The sequence below is a fragment of the Xiphophorus hellerii genome, chromosome 8, assembly GCF_003331165.1.
Source record: "Xiphophorus hellerii strain 12219 chromosome 8, Xiphophorus_hellerii-4.1, whole genome shotgun sequence".
NCBI classification, from domain to species: domain Eukaryota; kingdom Metazoa; phylum Chordata; class Actinopteri; order Cyprinodontiformes; family Poeciliidae; genus Xiphophorus; species Xiphophorus hellerii.
The window spans coordinates 8,690,580-8,710,930 of record NC_045679.1 but is presented as its reverse complement, the minus strand read 5'-3'; the positions used below and the strand labels follow the sequence as shown (position 1 = coordinate 8,710,930).

General features: G+C 38.3%; 1 protein-coding gene across 12 annotated transcripts in view; it reads left to right on the top strand.

Moving 5' to 3' along the window:
* The window catches only part of vav2 (vav 2 guanine nucleotide exchange factor), a 208,407-nt gene that overhangs the window by 55,336 nt on the left and 132,720 nt on the right, over nt 1-20,351 (top strand). For all 12 annotated transcript variants that reach the window (XM_032569929.1, XM_032569928.1, XM_032569931.1 and 9 more), the window contains one exon: nt 9,602-9,718. In XM_032569929.1, the coding sequence (XP_032425820.1) occupies nt 9,602-9,718 (117 nt within the window). The remainder of the gene's footprint in view (nt 1-9,601; nt 9,719-20,351) is intronic.

The following is a 20,351-nucleotide window of genomic DNA, read 5'->3' as shown; positions in this document are numbered from 1 at the left end:
TTAGGTGAAAATAACAGCATGTGATGATGAGTCACTCCGTTTCTGATAAGCAGCATTAGTTTAACAAAATCTGAAATGTTTGTGATAAAACTACAACACAAAGTAGCATCTAGAACCCATGTTTATCAGAGCTGTCCTATAGATTTAAGTACAAATCTTTCCTAAGTGGGAAAGGTGACCCACCTGTGCTATAGAGCTGAAAACGGAGGAAACAGGTTGTTAATTGATGTGTGCCAAAATAGCAGTCAGTCAGTCAGCTGAGCACCAAACAGGAAATGAGCAGGTCTGCTGATGTTTCTGTAACATAATAGATTCATTCAGTTATTCCAACTTTGGGATGGGTAATTTTTGTATCCTTTATCCTTGTTTTCTAAATTTTGCCTACAATTCTGATGTATCCTCTTTCTTATTGCGTTTCTGTTTCCTGTGTGTGTTCCAATATCGAGCCTGCTACTGATGGCGTGTTCCTCTGGTTCAGCAAATGCAAACAGTGCCTGCTCCTGCTGGGCTCCTCTGATCTCAGTGCTGCTCCACATCAGCGCTCCTGTTTTTACGACTAGCCACTGTATAAAAGGTAAAGGTGGCCTGGGTTTAATTACGCAGCTGTTCTCTACAGTCACGGTGGCTTTTTCCTGACAGAGTCAGAATTATCCTCTTTTGTAACGGAGATTAACCCCACTAACAGCCTCACTTAGCCTATTTAGCTTCCATATTTTAACACCAGGCCTTCTCTAACGAAGCAGCTCTGCCTCGACAGCTGGGGGTTCTCTCAGATACAAAACTGTGGTCAATCCTTTCCTACTTACAGGCTGTTGGGGGTAACAAGATGAGATTAACACATTTGAATGCAATTTTAATGTAATGCATAATTCATGCAGTGTCCTCTTCTCTAATTTGAAGGAATACGCCCCTTTTCCTCAGCATTCCAAGTATCAGAGCGTCCCAGCTGAGGGTTGAAGGGGGGTTAGAATCTGCTTATCAGGGTCCTCCGGGTGTCTCCTGGCAGATCCTGTGCAAACATTTGCAAAGCAGTACTCGCTTTCATTCCTTAAGTGTAATTGTTTTAGTTAATGTAGGGCGCAATGTTCTGTCCCGTTGGTTACGAAACCTTTATTTTTAGTGACACAGTGACCGTCAGTTGAACTGCAGTCAACATGGAGTTGCAGATGCTCAAGCATTGATTTGCTCTCCAGGCCACAAAATAAAAAAAAATAAATAAAAAAAAAGTTACGCGCAATTTCCTGACAACAGCGTTCATACCGCTAAAGCTTTCTCACCTTTTGCCTCATTGTTGCCAACAGTTGCTGTGCAAAACAAAAGATAAAGTCTACAAAGTTATTCCTTAGTCTCTTCACAAAGATGAAAAGCAACAGATTACACAGATTCTCCTTCTTCAAGCCTCAGCAGGGCAAACCCAGAGGAGACATTGGCTGGTTTAAAATATTTATCCGGGCTCATATTGATTTCAAATAAGGGGAATTTAGAGATAACAGTTGGGGGAAGTAGACTCTTGTGAATATCATCTCCTTCGATTTATTTTACATATTTCAAACTGAATGGAAGCAGCGTAGCAAATAGATAGAGATTAGATCCGAGTCCTCTGATTCTGTCAGTGGTTGAACTTTGATTGTTTATTGGAGGATAAAGATGTGAGAAAAATACTTCACATCTCAGATTATTATACTGTTTTATTTATCAGTTTATTTATGTCTGGCTCTTCTTGTAGGACGAATATGTTTTGTCAAATAAGGAGATTTGAGTTATTTAAAATGGCAAAGTTGATGTCTTTTGAAAATCTTTGAATTAAATTCAGTTTACAAATAAAAAATATTCCTGAAGTTTTGACTAGTTAGTGTCCTAAAGGGCATATGTTAAGATTTATTTGGTGTGTCTGCTATTGCATTAGAAAATACTAAATGTTTGTATTTTAAATAATTAGTCTGTAACTTTATACAAAATGAAATCTGGTAAAGAACTGAATAACTTCAGTGACACTGTTTGAACACTTATAAAGAGCAAACTAGTGTGCGTGAAAATGGAACCTGACAGGAAGAACAAAGAATAATTAAAAAAAATACACTGTAATTATATTGGTATACAGTATGGTTGATCAATTCCCATTTTATTTTAGCATTAGAGAGGGTGTAAAGATTTCTAAAGCAGCTTTAAATGTAAAAATCTGTTCATTTTGACAATGAAAAATGATCTTGTCTTCTGGTTTGCATTAAGCTGGTGTGGAGTGCTTTGGGATTGTAAGTGGATCTGCTCATTTCCTGTTGTAGAAGCAATAAAAACACATGAATCTTCCTCGAGATGAAACTGGTGATCACCTATTGCTTTTGAGGCATCTCTTTTCCTGCAGTTAAAACTAGAAAAATAGAAATAATTTCACTATCTAATGGTCATATGAGTTTATCTTGTGTTTTTTCGCTCTGGAAAAACAAATGTGCAAGATTTCAAAATTCAATGTTGTCAGACCAGCTGTAAAAAATCATTCTTTTCCTTCCACTCAATGTTGACTCAGTGGCTAAGTATTGGCCGCTTGGTTTGTTTTGCTGACATAAATGAAGTTGGCCATAAAGAGGCTGTCATTGTCGATAGCAATATAATGTCTGCTTACATGCTTACATGACATTATAGATAGTAATATAGTGTTTGCTTACATGCGTTTAGATTAGGGGACTGTAGACATTTGAACAATAAAGCAGACGGCTCTCATTCCTTTAGCTCTTGTTTTGATTTTCTCCAAAGACAAAGAAGTTTATGAAATCCATCGTCACCTCCACCTGGCACCAGAAGGTTTCTTGCTGGATTGTGCATCCCCTGCAGCTTTTTAAAGTGTGTGTGTGCACTTACAGTCATAAAGAAGTCTTCCAGGCTCCCCTGTGGTCATTTGGGTGCATTTTTTGAGTGCTCCATCACCTGCTGAGAGCTTTGGAGCTGACATCCGGGGTGTACGATGATTCACTGCCCCTATTACTTTGTCTGCTGAGGGGATTTTGTTGTGAATCAAATTTAGTCTTTCTCACAGTTCTCAGACAAACATCAGTCTCTTTCATTGACTTTAATTCTCTGACAGGCTGTCTGGGTATCTGATCCTCTCTCTGACTCACCTCAGTTTAACCTGAGTTTTTTTTTTTTTCCCTCTTTTTGTTCTGGGCCCGTTCTGTGTCTGCTAGAGGAACGAGTCAGATATGGGCAACAACAGTGTCTTTTTCTTGCAGTGATGTGATAAAACATGTTATTAGATTACCACTAATTGCTCATTTCCCAAAGGTGATGAAAATAGGGATATGAGGGGAGCCTGAACAGATTGCTTGATTCTGTTTTTGCAGCCTTATCTGTGATGTTCTGCTTACAGTTTTTCCGCTTCTTTTTGTTTTGGCTTTCACCCCTGTTGTCCCTAACAGAGAAGATCTACAGCTATGGTGGAACAAGCCTTTTGCCCTTGTACTTTTCACGTCGCATTTCTGTAATTTGCTGTTGTGCGAGGTTTTGGTGGAAGTTGTAATTTGTAGTTCCTCAGGAATGAACATGTAGGAGTGTGTGCAGATGAAGGACCACCCCCTCAGAGAAATAATGCATTGTTCTATGTGCGATGTAGCGTGGTGATATGGTAGAAGGGCATGTCAAGGTTTTTTTATGAGTCTTTGTTGCCTGACTCTTTGCTCTTTGCTGCTCCTCTCCCACCTGCTCTGCTCTGCCTGTATGTCTCTGACATGTCTGCCGTTTTCAGGAGCTGTTTACTCTTCAGTGAGAAGTCAAACTGTTTCTTTGCTGTCGCACACAAGCCACCCTTTTAAAAGCCTGCTGACAAACTCGAGTGAGGCTCTCGTGGCTCTCTTTTTCTTTTCCGGTTAAACTTAAATTTTTTCCAAGCATCCGATTTTCTATTTTCTGATCTTTAAATGCCCGATTTCTTTAATGTTGTCTTTATGCTCTTGGTATTTCCCATGGCCTTCTGTCGATGGTTGGATGGCTTCACCAGGGATCTTTTCCTCATTGCTTACCCGGTTGTGGCCTGACTTAATCCCTCAGACAGGCGTTAAGACATTAAAATTTCTTTCTAGAATATTTACTATACTGAAGAATTTTTGGACAACTCAAAGACTACATGGTGGGCTCATCATGTGGCTGAAAACAAGCCCAAATTACTACCCCTTCACCAACATGCTGGACAGTTGGCATGTGTTTGTGGTGTTTTGCAGTAATTAGAACATTCTCGCTCATCTAGCCAAAGTACATTGATCCTGTATTCCTGTGGTTTGTTGTTTATAACTTTACAAACCTAAACCATGCTGCAATTTTTGTTGAGAGACGAGGCGTCCTTCTCCAACTCTTCCACACAAGGAATAGTTGTTGTATTTTTTCTGTAGAGTTTTGAATCATTTCTCTGAACATTACATGCCTGACCTTGGTTGAATTTATCTGGAAAGATTCTCCGCTGTGGTAAATGTTTTCCACTTGTCGGTGATCTTTCTGAGTTTATAAATGGCCTTATAACCCTTTCCAGATGATGCGTTGTGATAATTGCTTCCTTAGGGTTACTGCTGATGTCAGTGACTTGTGTGTTTTAGACAGATGGTGTAAAATTTGATTCTGGAATATTTTGGGATACAAAGAAGTTGATGGTCTTGTCAGTGAATCCCAAATTTGTTCGTCTTGTCCAGAATACTGGTGAAAGTAACATTTTGATCTTCTTCTCGTTGCCATTTAATGAACTTTAATATTTGACATGCTAACTGAGGCTTGACGATTCTGAGACGGAGCTCCTGCATTTTTTACAATTTCTCTCGACATTTTACAGTCTGAGCTTAGAGGGAATTTGCAGGTAGGCTCATTCCTGGGAAAATTAACAACCCAGTTAATTTAAAATGGTTTGCAGTTGGCCTAAAAACCCCTCCCAGTTTGATGTGGAGCAGCAACAGTTTTTATTTTTTTTAAGGTTATTGATGTTGTCTTTCCATCCTGGCTTTGTGTTTACTTAGAACTTCGTATTGCAGAGCAACGAATGACAAAAACTCTTGCTTTTTATAGAGTTAGCCACATTGATGTTTTAAATGTACTTAAGTACCGTATTCTTCGGACTATAAGGCGCACCGGATTATAAGACGCAGTATCAGTGAACGGATTTATTTTCATATATAAGACACACCGGATTATAAGGTGCATAAAGCTAAACAAAATACGGTAGTCGGATAGGTCAGACTTTATTCAAATCATTAACAATAACTGTCAATATTACACAAAAAAAGTACACTCACTTTTTCAATCATTCATCTTCTACGAATCCATCAAATTCCTCATCTTCGGTGTCGGAATTTAACAGTTGGGCGATAGCGGCATCGAGCAAGCCCGGATCCCTCTCGTCATCATCCGATTCAGTCTCATTGCTGTTGCTTGGCTGTTCATTGATGATTCCGACCTTCGTGAAAGCTCGGACAACAGTTGAGAAGTGGTTCGCCATCCCAGAACAAGTCTGTCTAGACAGCATAGGTAGCTGACTCCACGAGGTTTCTGACCAGCAGCGATTATGCTTCAACAATCAAGGGGAGTGGCTTCGTCGCTTACCAAAGTCGTAATAAAACATACGGTACACTCTTCATACATAAGGCTCACTGGAATATAAGGCGCATTGCCAATTTTTTTGCAAATATAGGGATTTTATGTGCGCCTTATAGTCCAAAAAATACGGTAGGTTGCATTCAGCAGCCAACCTGAACTCATATTTGAGTTTTTTATGTTTTTCTTTATGGTTCATTGTAAATATTCTTCAGATTTTACACTATCTGTGATGCCCAATAATAGTAATTACTAATTAAAAACAAACAAAATGTCTCGTGCAACTGTCAGGAGGACACCGGTGTCCTTATGGACCCATTGACCTTCATGTAAGTCTGTTGAGGAAGACGGTTATCGGGCTAAATAACAACAAACCTGTTGAGTCAGTTGGATAAATCATGTTGAGAAGAAAGTCTTATATTGAGTTTGAGTTACATTTGTTTCTTCTTAGGCAGGAAAAACTTATTTAAGGGCATTTTACATCCTAAAAGTACCTCAAAGCACTAGTAAACATCATTTTATTTGCCAAAGGTAATTTTCCACCTAAAACAGGGGAAATTAAATGTCTGTCATAAAGCTGACAGGCAGAAAAACAAACTCTGAAAAATAGACCTGCTGTTTTATAAGCTAGAAATAAAATAAAAGCATAAAAATCCCACATTTATCATCTGAAATCTGCCATATTTGAAACAAAACCTTCCTTTGTTAAATGCTCATATTAATTGCAGCCTGTATGACTGTGTGATGTTATACCAGATTGATTATGCTGAAGGCAGCCTCAGCCTGAGGAGATGATCATATATAGTTCACTCCCAGGTGCACTTGCCCTTAGCGCACTGTATGAAAATATCTCTTTTTTTCAATATTATTTATTTTCTGCTTGAATCTAAGTATTTTCATTCTAATCCAACCTATGCGTTGGAATTGCCAAACCTACATTAGAATGTCAGACACATCTTTCCTGTCCTGATCCGTATCTGCAGTGAACCTTTCTCTCTCCCTCTCTCTTTTTCTCTCGCCCGCAGACCACTCCAGCAAATGTTACCTTTTCATATCAGGGCTGGGAAAATAAGCTCTTTCTTTTTTTCTCCTCCCCCTGCAGCACAAGTGGATCTGCAGGCATGATAACCTCCGCCGCTGAACTGCAAATGTCACTTTGGCGAGGCGACCAATCGCAGTTCTTTTTCCTAGCCTGTGTGGCTCTCTTATGGGGTTCGCACCCGTGACACTGAGACTGAGCCGGCGTGCTCATATGAATGAGAATGAATCGGCGAACCTCTCAGGTGTGGCCCAGAGAGGCTAACGGAAATATCATAAAATACCAGGCAACCAGGAAGAACTGTAGCAGCAATGGAATGGATTTTGCTCTTTGAAAGCTAATTAGAACATCAGTCTGAGGTGGATATTACCTCACAAAGTCAGCTGCAGGAAAAGAAACACTTTGTCTCCTCAGTCATCTGCAGAGTTCAGTGGAGAGCAGTTTTTAGAAGGAGTGGCTTCTTTGAGATTCTGATGTTCTGATAACCTTGAACTAAAAGTAGGTAGTAGTGAATATCAAATCTGATTTATTGCATGTAGAAAAACAAACCTAAATCGCTAAAATCTTTACTACATTCCACCTTAAAAAGTCACATTGCAGGTTTTTGATTCAGGCCGGATGCTTGTCATATAGTTTAACAGCGATTCTGATTTTGATGCAGGAGTGACTCGAAAGAAATGAGAGTTTAAAGTCATTAGTATGACTTCTGGCAGCTGATAGTGTGGTAGGTGGGGTTTTCTCTGGACTCCAGGCTCTTTGATGATTAAATGTAACAGCTTAACTCAACAGGAACTTTACACTTAAAGAAAGAAAGAAGTAAAAAAAATAAATAAAAAAAACCTGTATTTGTTTTTATTAGTAGAAATTATTACCAGATTGAAAAAATACTTTAGTAATCCTAGAGGGAAACTAAATGTTATTTTAACTCATATTATCCAAAGATTTGTCGTACATGCTGATGTTGGTGCTCACGAAGGACCTCCTGTAGCAGTCTGTAGTGCAGCGTACCTGAAGAAGCCTCTAATGGAGGACACTCTTCTTATGAAGGAGATGATCAGGGTTGTGTTCAAATATTCGGTTTTCGTTAGGTTTTCACCTGGTTCTAATAATATTAATCAATTCCAGTTACTCACTGGGAGCTTTAATATAAGAAAAAGAAGAGAACTCAACTTATCCTTTTCTATCCTTGAAGATGTGTTTTCTTTTTGTGAGTTGATTTTTTTCTGAATTGCTGTTATACAAGCTTTTATGAAAGACTTAAAACAACAATATAAATAGTTAGACTTTAGCATCTTATCCGCAATTAGCGTAAGTGGTACATCTAGCATAAAACAAAAGTGTGTATGCCAGAGAAGGCGGACTTTTAACTTTAAGTTTTAAAGGTCACCATATGTAGCTGGTGAGGGAAAGAGTTTCAGTCTAAAACTGTACCTGCACCTTCTGGTGCCATCGTTGCTGCCCTGATTGCTGTCTAACATCAGCCCTGCTTCAGATGTAACTTGAAAGGCTGCTGGTCTTACGCAACAGCCATTACAAAGAAATATGTGGTCAAGGCCTTCAGCAGATACGAGGCAATCAAGCATTTCGCTCCATATAGACTCTTTGCCTCAAATCTTGTGTGAGTGCCGTCTGCTCCCTGCTCGTTGGCTCATATCGCACACCACACACAGAACTGAAAGAGCAAATCAGGGCAGTGTGTGAATTTGAATGCTAGGTAATGCATTCTTCACATACAGAAAGATCAGAGACCAGGTTTGACTATAAATTATACTACAACGCCGCTGTAATCGGTCTGTGCTCTTGCCTTCAAGGTTTGGCTGACTGATGGAATATTTTAAGCACCGAGAGCATCAATATTTAGACCGGAGTGGCGTCAATGGCTGTAACCCCTATAAAGATTGTCTGCATCAACACATGCTTCACACATGCTTTGGTTTTGTTGCCAGTGATGAAAAGGAATATTTTGTGCTACACTGAATTCATTCTGTCTGTTAAATTGACCAGGTCAGCTCATCAGTTTGCCAAAGATTGTCGTTTTCTCCCTCTGTCTGTGTAGTTTCATGTATTTGTATTGCCTCAGCAGATCATAAACGCAGAGAATTAGTCCTGCAAACCTGAAAACTGAGGCTGGCAATGCAGGGATGTGAAGCACCCTCTAAAAATGTGTTAAAAACTTTTAGATAAATTATTTTATTGCAGTGACATAATCTTAAATATGTTAACATTCATTTAATTAGTAAAAATAAACAGAAATAGTTGTGTTTAATAAACTGGTGAAATACTCATTTGAAACTAACAATCCCTATAAAAAATATTTACTTTTGAAGCTGGACAGGTCATCCATCTTTGGCCAATGTTTCTCTTGGATCTGTGATTGATTCTTCAGTCATTTTCTGGTTTTAAACACCAATTGATTATAGTCTCTTGCAGCCTAATATGAAAAGAGGTAGACATGTCTCATTATTTCCCAGTATGGCAAAAAAAAGTGAAGATTTTTCTTATTTACTCTATTCTCTTATTCTTTGCTTTTCCTTAATATCTAACTATGTTTTAATGATTGACAAGACTCCCCGTCCTTGGAGCTGGAGGTAGTTTCTGCTGTTGATTGACAGGTTGTTTTTTAGCTTTTAGTTAGAGGTCTCATTCCATCTAAAGGACATATCTCAGGACGCTGTGTCTGTTGATAAGACATCAGACGACATGATCTTCTGTGGCTGTGAGGATTAGGTACGCAGTTTTAAAGTTCCTAAGCACCTGAAAGGAATAGGTCAACTACAAAGCCACTTCATTAAAAAACTAAACCCAACATTGCTGCGGCATTGTTGGCCAATCCTAGCCGGACTTGTAGAACATATTGCTAAATATTCTTCAAGATTAATCATGCTGGTGCAACACAGGCGTTAAATATTTAATCTTTTCATTGTACCGTAAATTATCTGATGGAGATGCTTTAACGCAGACACTTACGTCATTTTTGCTTTTTATTTTCTCTTTCTGTAGTTCCTGTGCCTGAAGAATATCCGGACATTCCTAAAAGTGTGCCACGACAAGTTCGGCTTGAGGAACAGTGAACTTTTTGACCCGTTTGATCTTTTTGACGTCAGAGACTTCGGCAAGGTAAGTTTAAAAAAAAAAAGAAGAAAGACATAAAAACTCTTCCTGGTTGATGTATTCCAGAAAGTCATGTGATCCGAGCTGGCTGCTTGTAACTTTAAGAGCAATTTCTGACAATGAGATTTCCAGTTAAAAATTTATTTCAATAAGTAATGGAAGCTTGCTGTTAATGTTGCTGTTTGGACTTTCCTTATGTGTTGGACGTGTGTGTGCATAGAAAAGTACAGGGATGTGTGAGTTCATCTAAAGTGCAGATCAGCATCCCTTTGTGCTTTGCATGAGTTTAAAGGTAGTTCAGACCTAAATCCGTCTGTTACATTAACCCCCGGTGTGGCGCTGAGAGCTTGGATGAGCATTTAATGTAACACCTAAAGGTCAGCAATCTTATTCCATGTCACTGGATGGCTGTTGCTAAGTCCTATACTCATGAAAAGGAGGGAAAAAACACAAAAATGAGACTATGCAAACTCATTTCAAGGCTTTTTCAACCTTTTAAGTTATGCAATCCTGTAAGTTTCAACTAAAAAGCAAACAAAAGATGCATAAAAAAATATCTTGTTTATACTTCACCTCCTATTGTTTATAGTGAAATCAATTTCTCTAAAATAAAGTTCAGCTGTCCTACTATGGTTTTTTTGTTGTCTTACATTTGTTAATATGTGTCTTTTAAATTAAAACATAGGATGGAGAAAGATCAGAATTGATCTAATTTTACAAAGAATGATCCAAAAGCCATTAATAGACTAACAATTGAGCTTAAAATTATCCATACCCCTGGCAGACTTAGATGAAAAAGTATTTTCATTCAGTCAAAAGATGGTTTCTGAAAGGAAAGGAGACAGGGAAAGTGAAAAAAACATGCAAAAATAAGAAACGTTTCTGAATGTAGGTAATTAAATATGCTTTACCAAAGTATTAGTTTTTTTTTTACATCATTAAGTTGAATTGTAGAGGATGTATGTCATATTAAAGATGGAAAGGGTTTTGTTTCCACTTTGCTTTGCAGTTTTGTTCCCAGCTGCATTCATGTAAACATATTACAGACTAATTGCTGATGATTGGTGGGTGCTTAATTATCATTGACCTGCATGCTGCTTGAAAAATGTTCACATTTACCTCTCAGCGGGGGAAAAGTAGGGCTCAGTCTTCCTTAAACTATTAGCATTCAGAGTTTTCTGTTTTGAAACATAATGTGATTACTATGCTAGTTAGACATTACCATGTAAGGAAAATGAGACAAGCACTGTGATTTTTGGAACTTTCTACAGCGATCCAGAATATTCCAGGTTCAAAAGTGGATCATGAAGGATGGTTTAAAAGAAGTGATTTAATGACACACATGTGTGAAAGCTCTCTGGATGTGGTAAAACAAACAAAACAACCCTAATGTAGCCCTGCTAGCTTTAAATGGGCTTCAAGTTTGAATCAAATTCTATTTTCGTACCTTTATACGCAGCTATTTTGCTGAATGTAAAATGGGCCCATCTAACACGAGATGGAACAATCTAGAACACTTCAGGTCCAGTAAATGGCTCTGGATAGGTCCAGATAGTTACCCTTCCTCGTCTGTTGTAGAGCAGATACCATTTCATTTGGTACTGAGTCATGGATGGATTAATGACATTGTTGGTTTGCATGAATGAATGAATGAATGAATGAGTGGATTGCTGGATGTAAGGGTTGATCATATTTATCTGATGGCAGATTGGATGGATGGATGGATGGATGGATGGATGGATGACTGGATGGATGGATGGATGGATGACTGGATGGATGGCACGTTGATTGATGGATGACATGTTGATTGACAGATGGATCCATCCATCCACCCATCCATCAAACATGTCATCCATCCATCCATCCATCCATCAAACATTTGGACATTTTAAATGACTCTTCACACCCTGGCCATGGTCTCTTCCAGCTGCTGCCATCAGGCAAGAGATACAGAGCAATAAAAACCAGGACAAATCGCCTAAAAAACAGTTTTTACCCGATGGCAATCATGGCACTAAATTCAAAGGCATAAGAACTTCTGCTCTTGACACCACTTTGTTAAAAATGTAAATTCTGTTGCGACACCTCCAGGCTCTGCAACCATCTTATGTCTATTTATTTCTCATTTTGTACTATTTATTTTTTTATCTTTGTATATTATGTATATACGCATAACCTGCATCTTAACTCGAGTCGAGCAAATCTCAATCTCGTTGTAATCTGTTGATGACAATGACAAATAAATCTTATCTTATCTTAACATGTCATCTGAACATGTTGCATGTTTCACTGAGCCTTTCTCTCCACGTTGCCTTTAGTCTCTCCAAGTGGCATCAGGCCTGAAAAGGTTATGAAAGTTAAATAAGCACACAGTAGGGTCAAACACTTAAATGGACTTATTATCTCATTTCTGTTACACAAAAATGGAGAAATAAAGAGATTGGTCTTTAATCCAGGATAAACATTTCCTGTTGGCTTCAGCTAAAGACAGAGTGTTTCACTCCTCTTTATAATCCCTTTCCAAGTTGTGTGTAGCTCCACACAGAAGTCTGGTTTAAGAGGCGAGAGCCTCTCTGAGTTTGTAAGCTGTTAGTAATGGCATGATGTCATTAAATTCATGATGACAGCTGATGCAGCTGGGAACGTTAATAATGTGCCGCTTCATCCGAACGAGCATAAGTTTCTATTAAAACAAGGAGGGTGAAGTATGAATAAACTGTTAGCTTTTGTTATTTGTGGAAAGTCTTCTGCTCATTTATCAAACATATCTGCTGTAATCCAAACTTATCAACTCTCTGGAGCATGCACTGAGACGAATAAGGAGCAGAAAAACGATGAGAGAGAAGAAAAAGGAGACGAGGACTCACTTGGCAGTTTGTAGATAAACCACAAGACGACGTCTGACAGTCAATGAGCTCACAGTGAATGGTATTAAAATCCAACAGCAGTCAGAATCAATCACGCAGGCCCTCCATATGTCAATTTAGAAATTGCTTTAGTATGGTCTCAGCAGTGGCGGGCTTGTCTCACCATTGATTTTCCATTAAGGGCAAACATCACATTATAATATATTGAACAGAGTAGATCCCTGTGATGTAGCATACATTTAAATGGTCAGAATTTCTCAGAAACAAACAATAAAGGTAGGTCTTTCTTTCTTGCACATTCTCAGGTCTCAGCATGTTTTTTTTCCCTCTGTGGATACGAACATCAACAAGAAATAAAGAATATACTGTATAATATTCTCATCAATAGGTGCAAAAATGGCTTGCAAACAAAGCGTTATGTTTTGAAGAAATAGTCAGAAAACCTAATGAAAAATCTTCTCCTAGTGTCAATTTAAATTGAATCATAACAGGTCCATTGAGATTTCAGATTCCTTTTTAGGTTGCTATTGATTAAGCTTTTATCAGATTGTCATTGACATCAGTAATAGTTAATCCAATCCAAAGATCCTTCTGAGAGTCTTGCTTGTGTGTTTCTTCCTGTGTTGTTGTAAATGGAGCAGATGTGAAATTCCCACAATATGGTAACGTTTAGTTACTAAACGAGGTTTAACAGTGTCATAATATTCTCAACAAAACTTTATAAACTCTGTGTAGCTCTATTAATTTAAACTGTTCTGGTTTAAATTTAAAAAATTAGCATTTGCACAATATTTATGTTACGAACAGATTTGTGGTCCTTCAAAGACTTAGTAGTCTAGATGCATAATGGCAGTGGGTTGACTCTACATTCACTTTAACCCCCAATGCCTCTGTCCATAGCAATCATACCGAATTACGCTGATGGTCTGAGTATATATTCACTATGTCTGTGGACCAAAAACTCTAGGTTGCCTTTATAAGTTGCTTGTCAATGTTCTAGCGGCTCATAAGTCTTTGGGGAACCCAAACAGGAAGCTACTTAACATTAGTGATCCCAGTGTTGGTAACTACACAAGTTCTTGTTGTGTGTTGACCTGAAGTAAAAGTGCTATGGGATCAACATCACCTTAATCCACTTCCGCCATTTCACGGTTCACTATTCACCTGTTTATGTTTTTTTCATTGGGTGTAGCCAAAATATATTTTAAAAAAATGTCAGTTTCTGTTGTACAAAATTGGGGTAGTGACCCCAATCCAAAAAATCTACCACATTATTTATTATATGATATAGTCTTTGAATGATACCTAAAACATTTCAGTTGTTTTTAAAAAAACATAACTTTTGGTAATACTCTGTTATAACCCTAAGACATGGTTGAAAAACATTGTTGAGTATGAATTTTGAAGAAACTGTTTGTAGTTTTCTTTAGACATGAGGAAAGATGATATACTTGCTTTTCACAGATTTGTATCAAATTCTCTACATCTTTTTCAGATTTGCTACTCCTGGTCTGATGGTGTTGGTGCAGTTAAAGAGCAAACAATTTCTTAAAAAAGAGTTAGTCTTATGCATTTGTTAAAGTAAAGTGTACTTGAGACATAGGAAAGTAAAGCAGCTGTGACTGTGAAAGTAACGAAAGAAGGGGCTGATAAGGCGACTTTTTTCTTTACTACTTCTATAAACATTAATCAGCCCTGTATTCACCTTTCACTCCTTTACACCGACCCAGAAGTCAGCCCTCCTGGCCTCCACTTCCTCTAATGATGCCTTTTCCCAGGTCACCAGGAAAGGGAGACCAAACCTGTCAAGGCGCGGTGCTGATAAAAAGTAATTGCGCCTTCAATCCCTCCCTTTTGTCTTCACATTGGGCTAGTACTAAACCAGATGGAGCACATAACCTGCTCGATGTCCTCTACTAATTTTTATTTTCATTACTTTGCATTAGCATGAACTCAAGCTCCCTGGTTAGCACTCTTTTTGCAAATGTTAAATCTACAGTTTCGTGCCTGTTTCACCACTCGTCTCTTCTCTCACCTTAACCCATCCCCCATCATTAGAAATTCATTATGACATCATTAAACCAATGAAATACAGCTTATTACTGAGGCCCCAGAGAAGGCTTTTATTTAAACACCTTCCTCTCTCTTCTCCAAACCCAGCCGCCTCGTTTCCTGTCTTCCAACCTATTTTAATTAGCCACCAAAGGAACATTGCTGTCATTTAAATGAACATGGCAATCAGTTTATTTGGCTGTTGCCATGATTAGCATAATTAGCCTGCACCTGTTAACCATCTATCAACAGTTTGGTAATTTTCCGTCTGTGAGCGGTGAAGGAAGGAAGCTCTCTGACAGATTTGCAGGCTTCATTAAAGGAAGTTGCATCGTTTGTTTGAAATGAATGTCTCACCAGAACACCCTCAGAGACGCGACTGACTCGTGAAGTGTCCGAGCCGCCAAGGTGATGCTCACTGACTCCAAGGTACAGCGTCAAGGTGAATTGATTTTATTTGTGCGCTGCGTTGGAATGGAAATCAGTCCTTCAACATGAAAACAGACGCTCTTTGGCTGATTCTTTAGCTAAAGATTTTGCTTCACACAAAAGCACTACCTTGCAGAGACATTCTCCTTGAGATCATTTACATTTTGTAATAATACCAACCAATGTATTTATTGTAAACTTTAGGTTTTGGACCAACAGAGTAGTGCATAATTATGGATGGGAAGAGGAAAAATATATAGTTTATATCTGTATATGTCCACCTTTCTTAACTCTGATACCTCTGCGTAAAATCTAGTGCAACAAATTGCCTTCAAAAGTCACCATATTAAAAGTCACCACATGTAAAGTACCCAATATGGTTGAAGACTAATCCAACCACATCACTCTGAACCAACCATCCCCTTAATAAAACAGAGTAGCGGTACCGTCGTGCTTTATTTAATTCATCCATGTCCATCCACCTAAGCTAACAGTCTGGGCAAGTAGAGCATTAACAAGAGCAGCATTGAATAGAATAGAAATAACCTTTATTGTCCCTCGGTGGGGAAATTCAGGTGTACCAGCAGCAAAATGACTGGCAAGCTGAGGCATGCAGGTTCACACCATGGTAAAATGCTAAAAACAGAAAGTGAAAAAAGAGGCGGTACGATCTTGGCAGATTTACAGTATAAGAAAAAAAGTTTACTCAGATGAAGCAATGTGCCACAGAGAGGGATATTTCAAAGAACGTGCAAAAGTGTGCGATTGTAACATCAAAAAAAGCTATTAAAGCATGAATGCTTGTCAAGAGCACAGGAGTTAAGGATTTGCACAAATAAAGCTGTATTTTCTACAAAATGTTGGATTAATTGTCTCCCTAGAGATGTAAATTGGAAGTATTTGCATGAAATTCCCAAAGAGGAACTATTTGTACTGTTCCACTAATTTGACCTGCATCAGAGCTCATCTCACATCATTCTGTGGTCAAACACTCAAAACACACCACCAAACAGCCAGTGTGTTATAACATGAAGGAAGCTCAGTTGAAACAACAACACCAACCCCCAGATTTAATTTGTACCAAGCGCTCCTATTTCTGCTGCTTTTCTCTTTCTCTCTATTTCCCCATCCATCTCCTCCCGTTCTTCACTGTCCTCCACTTCCCTCTCATTCATCTCGCACCTCTCTCACTGAGAGAGTGTTGTGATAAGACAGAGCTAGCGGGCAGGCGAGCCACTATTGTGTCGAGGCGACGTGATTGCCATTGGACGGCGGTGTTTGATTACCCTCTCTGGCTGCCCCAAAACCAGCGCACGCTGAACTCTGCTCCTTTTCATTTCCTTTTCTGCGCTCTGTGGCTGAAAATAGCCGACTCTTTAGTCTCCACGCCCAGTGCTCAAACATCTGGAACGTGCCTGCATGTTTTAGCCTCCATTGCACACCCTCGGCTCGGCCTTGTGGTTCTTTTTATTATTATTATTTTACTTTTAAGAGCTTCAATTTACAGAGCATTGAACTTTCAGACCTTTTTGCTGTCCTTGGTTCATTTTCAAGAATTGTTGCATGCCACAGAAAGGTCATAGCAGACAGGTTCTTAGAACAAGATTACTAAAATATAAACATAAAAAGTATTGTCTTTTTATGTATCCCAAAAGATAAGACATGTTTGTTGTCTGGTTTTAGCTTAACTTTAATTTTGATAAATATTTGTATGTTTTGTTTGTTAGGCCAACAGAATCACTTCTGAAGCAATATGGAACCTACATATGAAATCACGTATCAAAAATCTAGGCTTTTATTTATAAAAACATCTTTAGGTTTCATTTAAGAAGATCATAATCAATTTCCTCATCCAGTTGATTCAAAAATCCTTGTTTGCTATAATCTGTCAATTTTATTTTGAAAGCCCAAGATAATCTCTCGTTCATTCTGGTTTAAATGTTTTTAAATTTGTACTAGAGTTCCTTTACATATACATTATTTTTACAAGGTAAAATAATGCATTTTTAATGCCTGGTTTTATACCATTAGTGTTGTGAAACATAAATTTGCAATAATCTTTTGTATGGAACATAAAGGCTTTTATTTTGAAGAGTATCTTTTGGTTTTATTTTATATATATATATATATATAGATAGATATTCATGCTATTTTAGAAAGGTCAACTTCACTATTTTTCAGCAATAGTTTAGTTCCATTAGTAATGTGTAATCTGTTTGGTAGGAATATACTCAGAAGAAATATTGAAACTTTTATATTGAAGGGTATCTTCAAGCTTTATTATGAAAATCCAAAAGAATGTTGCTTTCTGGATACTTGCTTTTGCAGTCTTCTGCTTCATGAAATATTGACTTTTATGTTTAGTAATATCTACAAACTGTAATATACAGAAGTCTCTTTGAAGACATTGACGGTGTCTGTAGAGCCTGAAGGCGTTGCTGTAAATTCTCGTAGCGACTCTTGGTCGTCAGACTCGAGGCGGAGACGGAGTTTGCTGTAAGTGATGGAGGGGGAAGGTTCAGAGGTCAATCAGCTGGAGTCAGCATTTCAGATGAATCCGTCCCCTTCCATTAGCGACCAAGTCCTGAGCAGCAGTCCTTTACTGTCAGTACATGAGTGGGTTTTTAAGTGGATGGTCACATGACCTTGTGTGGGGGGATTAAGTGTTTTGAGATTTATTGTGAGATGTTTACATTTATCTGAAGCAGGTGGATGTGTTTACATATATATGTCAGCACATGCTGTATGTAATATGTGCTTTTGTACACTTTTAACTTGCTCTCCCTATTGTTAGCTCTCATTTGACCATTTTCTGACACTAGAAGAAAGTATTGCAATGAAATATTCTACTTTCCTCCAGTATGGCTCAGCTCCCCAACAGGTTCTTCACCCCTAAGGGGAAAATTTAACTCCTCGACTCTGGACACTCACTCCCTGGCTCTCCCAAGTAGCTCTGTGGTTGTCATTTCTATTCCCTTGCCCCTGTACTTTACTTAACCGTCCGTCAGGACCGCCCCCATCTGCAAATTTTTACATAAAGCTTCCAAGACACAATCAATAATTCATTCCAAAACGGCACAGCACTGATGATATTTCTCTTGACATGAATTATAAATGGGATCGCTCCCCCCGTATTCTCTCCTGTCTTTTTAGACTCCTCTAATCGCCCCCGCAACGCTTCAGCTACAGCAGCTCGTTACCCTGATAGCCATGGAAACAGGTGACTGCGGGGCAGGGGTGGGCTCCTGTCTGGGGAAAAGGTTCAGGAGTCCAAAAGTCTGAGGTGTTCACACTTCAAGTTTGAGTTTGGGGTTTTGGTAACCAGAATTATAATTTGTGGTGAAGCGACGGGTGGTCTAGGCTAGTTGACAAACTCTCATCACTAATATATGGTTGTAACAGCATCATGATGAGAGGATGCTTCTGTGTCAGAGTTAATAGGAAGATGGATGTAAATTAAAGAACTGAATTCTTCTAAAAATGGAAAATGGAAAGACCAACACACTATATTGGTCTTTTATTAACCATGCATTTCTGTTTATTTAATTTCTTGGTAAATAGAACCAAAAAAAAAAAACAACCAGCAACTTTCATTCTAAAGCTTTTTCAAAGAAAATGTAATTGAATTAATATTGTTATTAACAGTAGATTTAACTTTTTTTATTTGGACAAGGTAAATTAAAAGCAGTTAACCTAAAAAAAATTTGATTTTTTTTTTTTTTAATAAAGCAAACTGACAGGACCCATTTCAATGTTTTGGATCCACAAGATTATGCAGATCTCCTTTTTTTAAATTTTTTTTACAACAATCACATTCCGTTGTTTGATCAAAATATCGAGCAAGTACAAATAAAAAAAGATGATTACAAAAAAAATCACCTTTTCGTTCTTACTTGAAAAAATATCCTTTAAGTTGACTATTTGACTTGTGCTCTAAGAAGTTTGGACATGACTGTGTGTTATATGTTTTCTTTCTAGAAAAAACTGACTCAGGATTTTCTAGCAGTGAGAAACCTCTTCTGTAAATCACAATACTGATTTTATGTCTAGATACCTGCTTTCCTTCTGTTAAATATCACAATGAAAGGTCACTTCCACAAGAGCCTTTTTTCTTCGTTCCCAGGTCATTATGACGTGATTAGTCATGACCTTGTCAACAGCAGGTGACATTGTGTCTTTATTTAATTCTCATCTCCTCATTTTATTGAGCTGCTGTTTTCTCTTGACGAACATTCAGCAGCAGAATCGTTTAAATCCACCAGCAGGGAATAAAGGAAATAGAGAAATAATGACGTTCATGACAAACTGTTTACTGGCCTTTTAATTCTGAATCTATCCTTCATTTTTTTATCCTCTCATTCTTTGTTGAAGCGAGTGTTGGATTCTGTTGCTAGAGAAACAGAAAGAGCGAGACAAACGGATTTGGCCTCAGTTTGGCTCTTTGAAGTGTCGCCTCTCGGCTGCGTGGTGCTGATGGCCCAAAAAGGCTGCTGAGGCGCGATCACAAGAGACTCCTGCCTTTGGTTTGGGAGGCGTCGGTCACAGGAGGGAGTTCCCCGTTCGTCTGGGTGGCGTATTCGGAGCGCAGCGCGACTAATGTCAGGGGATAAATGGGAAGAGCCCCCGCTGAGCCAAGAGTCTGTGAATTCCTTGGAAGCAGCTCATTATTTCCCCTCCCCCAGTTTCTGATCCTGAAGTCCTCCAGTGGTTGGGGCAGTGATTGGCAAGTACAATCTCCCAGGAATCATTGTGATGTGAAAAGAATAAAAGATAAGAATCTATTCTCATTTTTTTTACTGTTCACTGTATAAGCAGTTCTCACAGGGAATGCTGAAATGCGAGCATGCTACGCTCATAAATTGCGCATAAATAAGTTTTAATTTTGTGTTATGTAATACAAACATATCTGCACTCAGTTTGATGTTCATTTCCCATTACTTTTCATAATGTTGTAAATGCTGGCTGAAAAACAAGACAATCAAACAAGCCAATTACAGCAGGCGAATTTTACTAGAAATATATTTTTTATTTCCATTAGTTTTTAGCAACAACAGACGGCTTTGGAAAAAATAACAGACCACTTAAAATGATCCGTTTCTTTGATTTTGCTCCCTATAGGTATAGGTTCAGTGAAGTGGTCTCTTAATTTTTCCCAGAACTGTATTAAGCCTATGCAAAAAAGAGAAATAATGGATAACAATAAAAATACTACTACTACTAATAATAATAATATCAATAATACTCTTCCTTATTGCACCTCTCTTAGGAGAAAATTGTGAAATAACTCACAG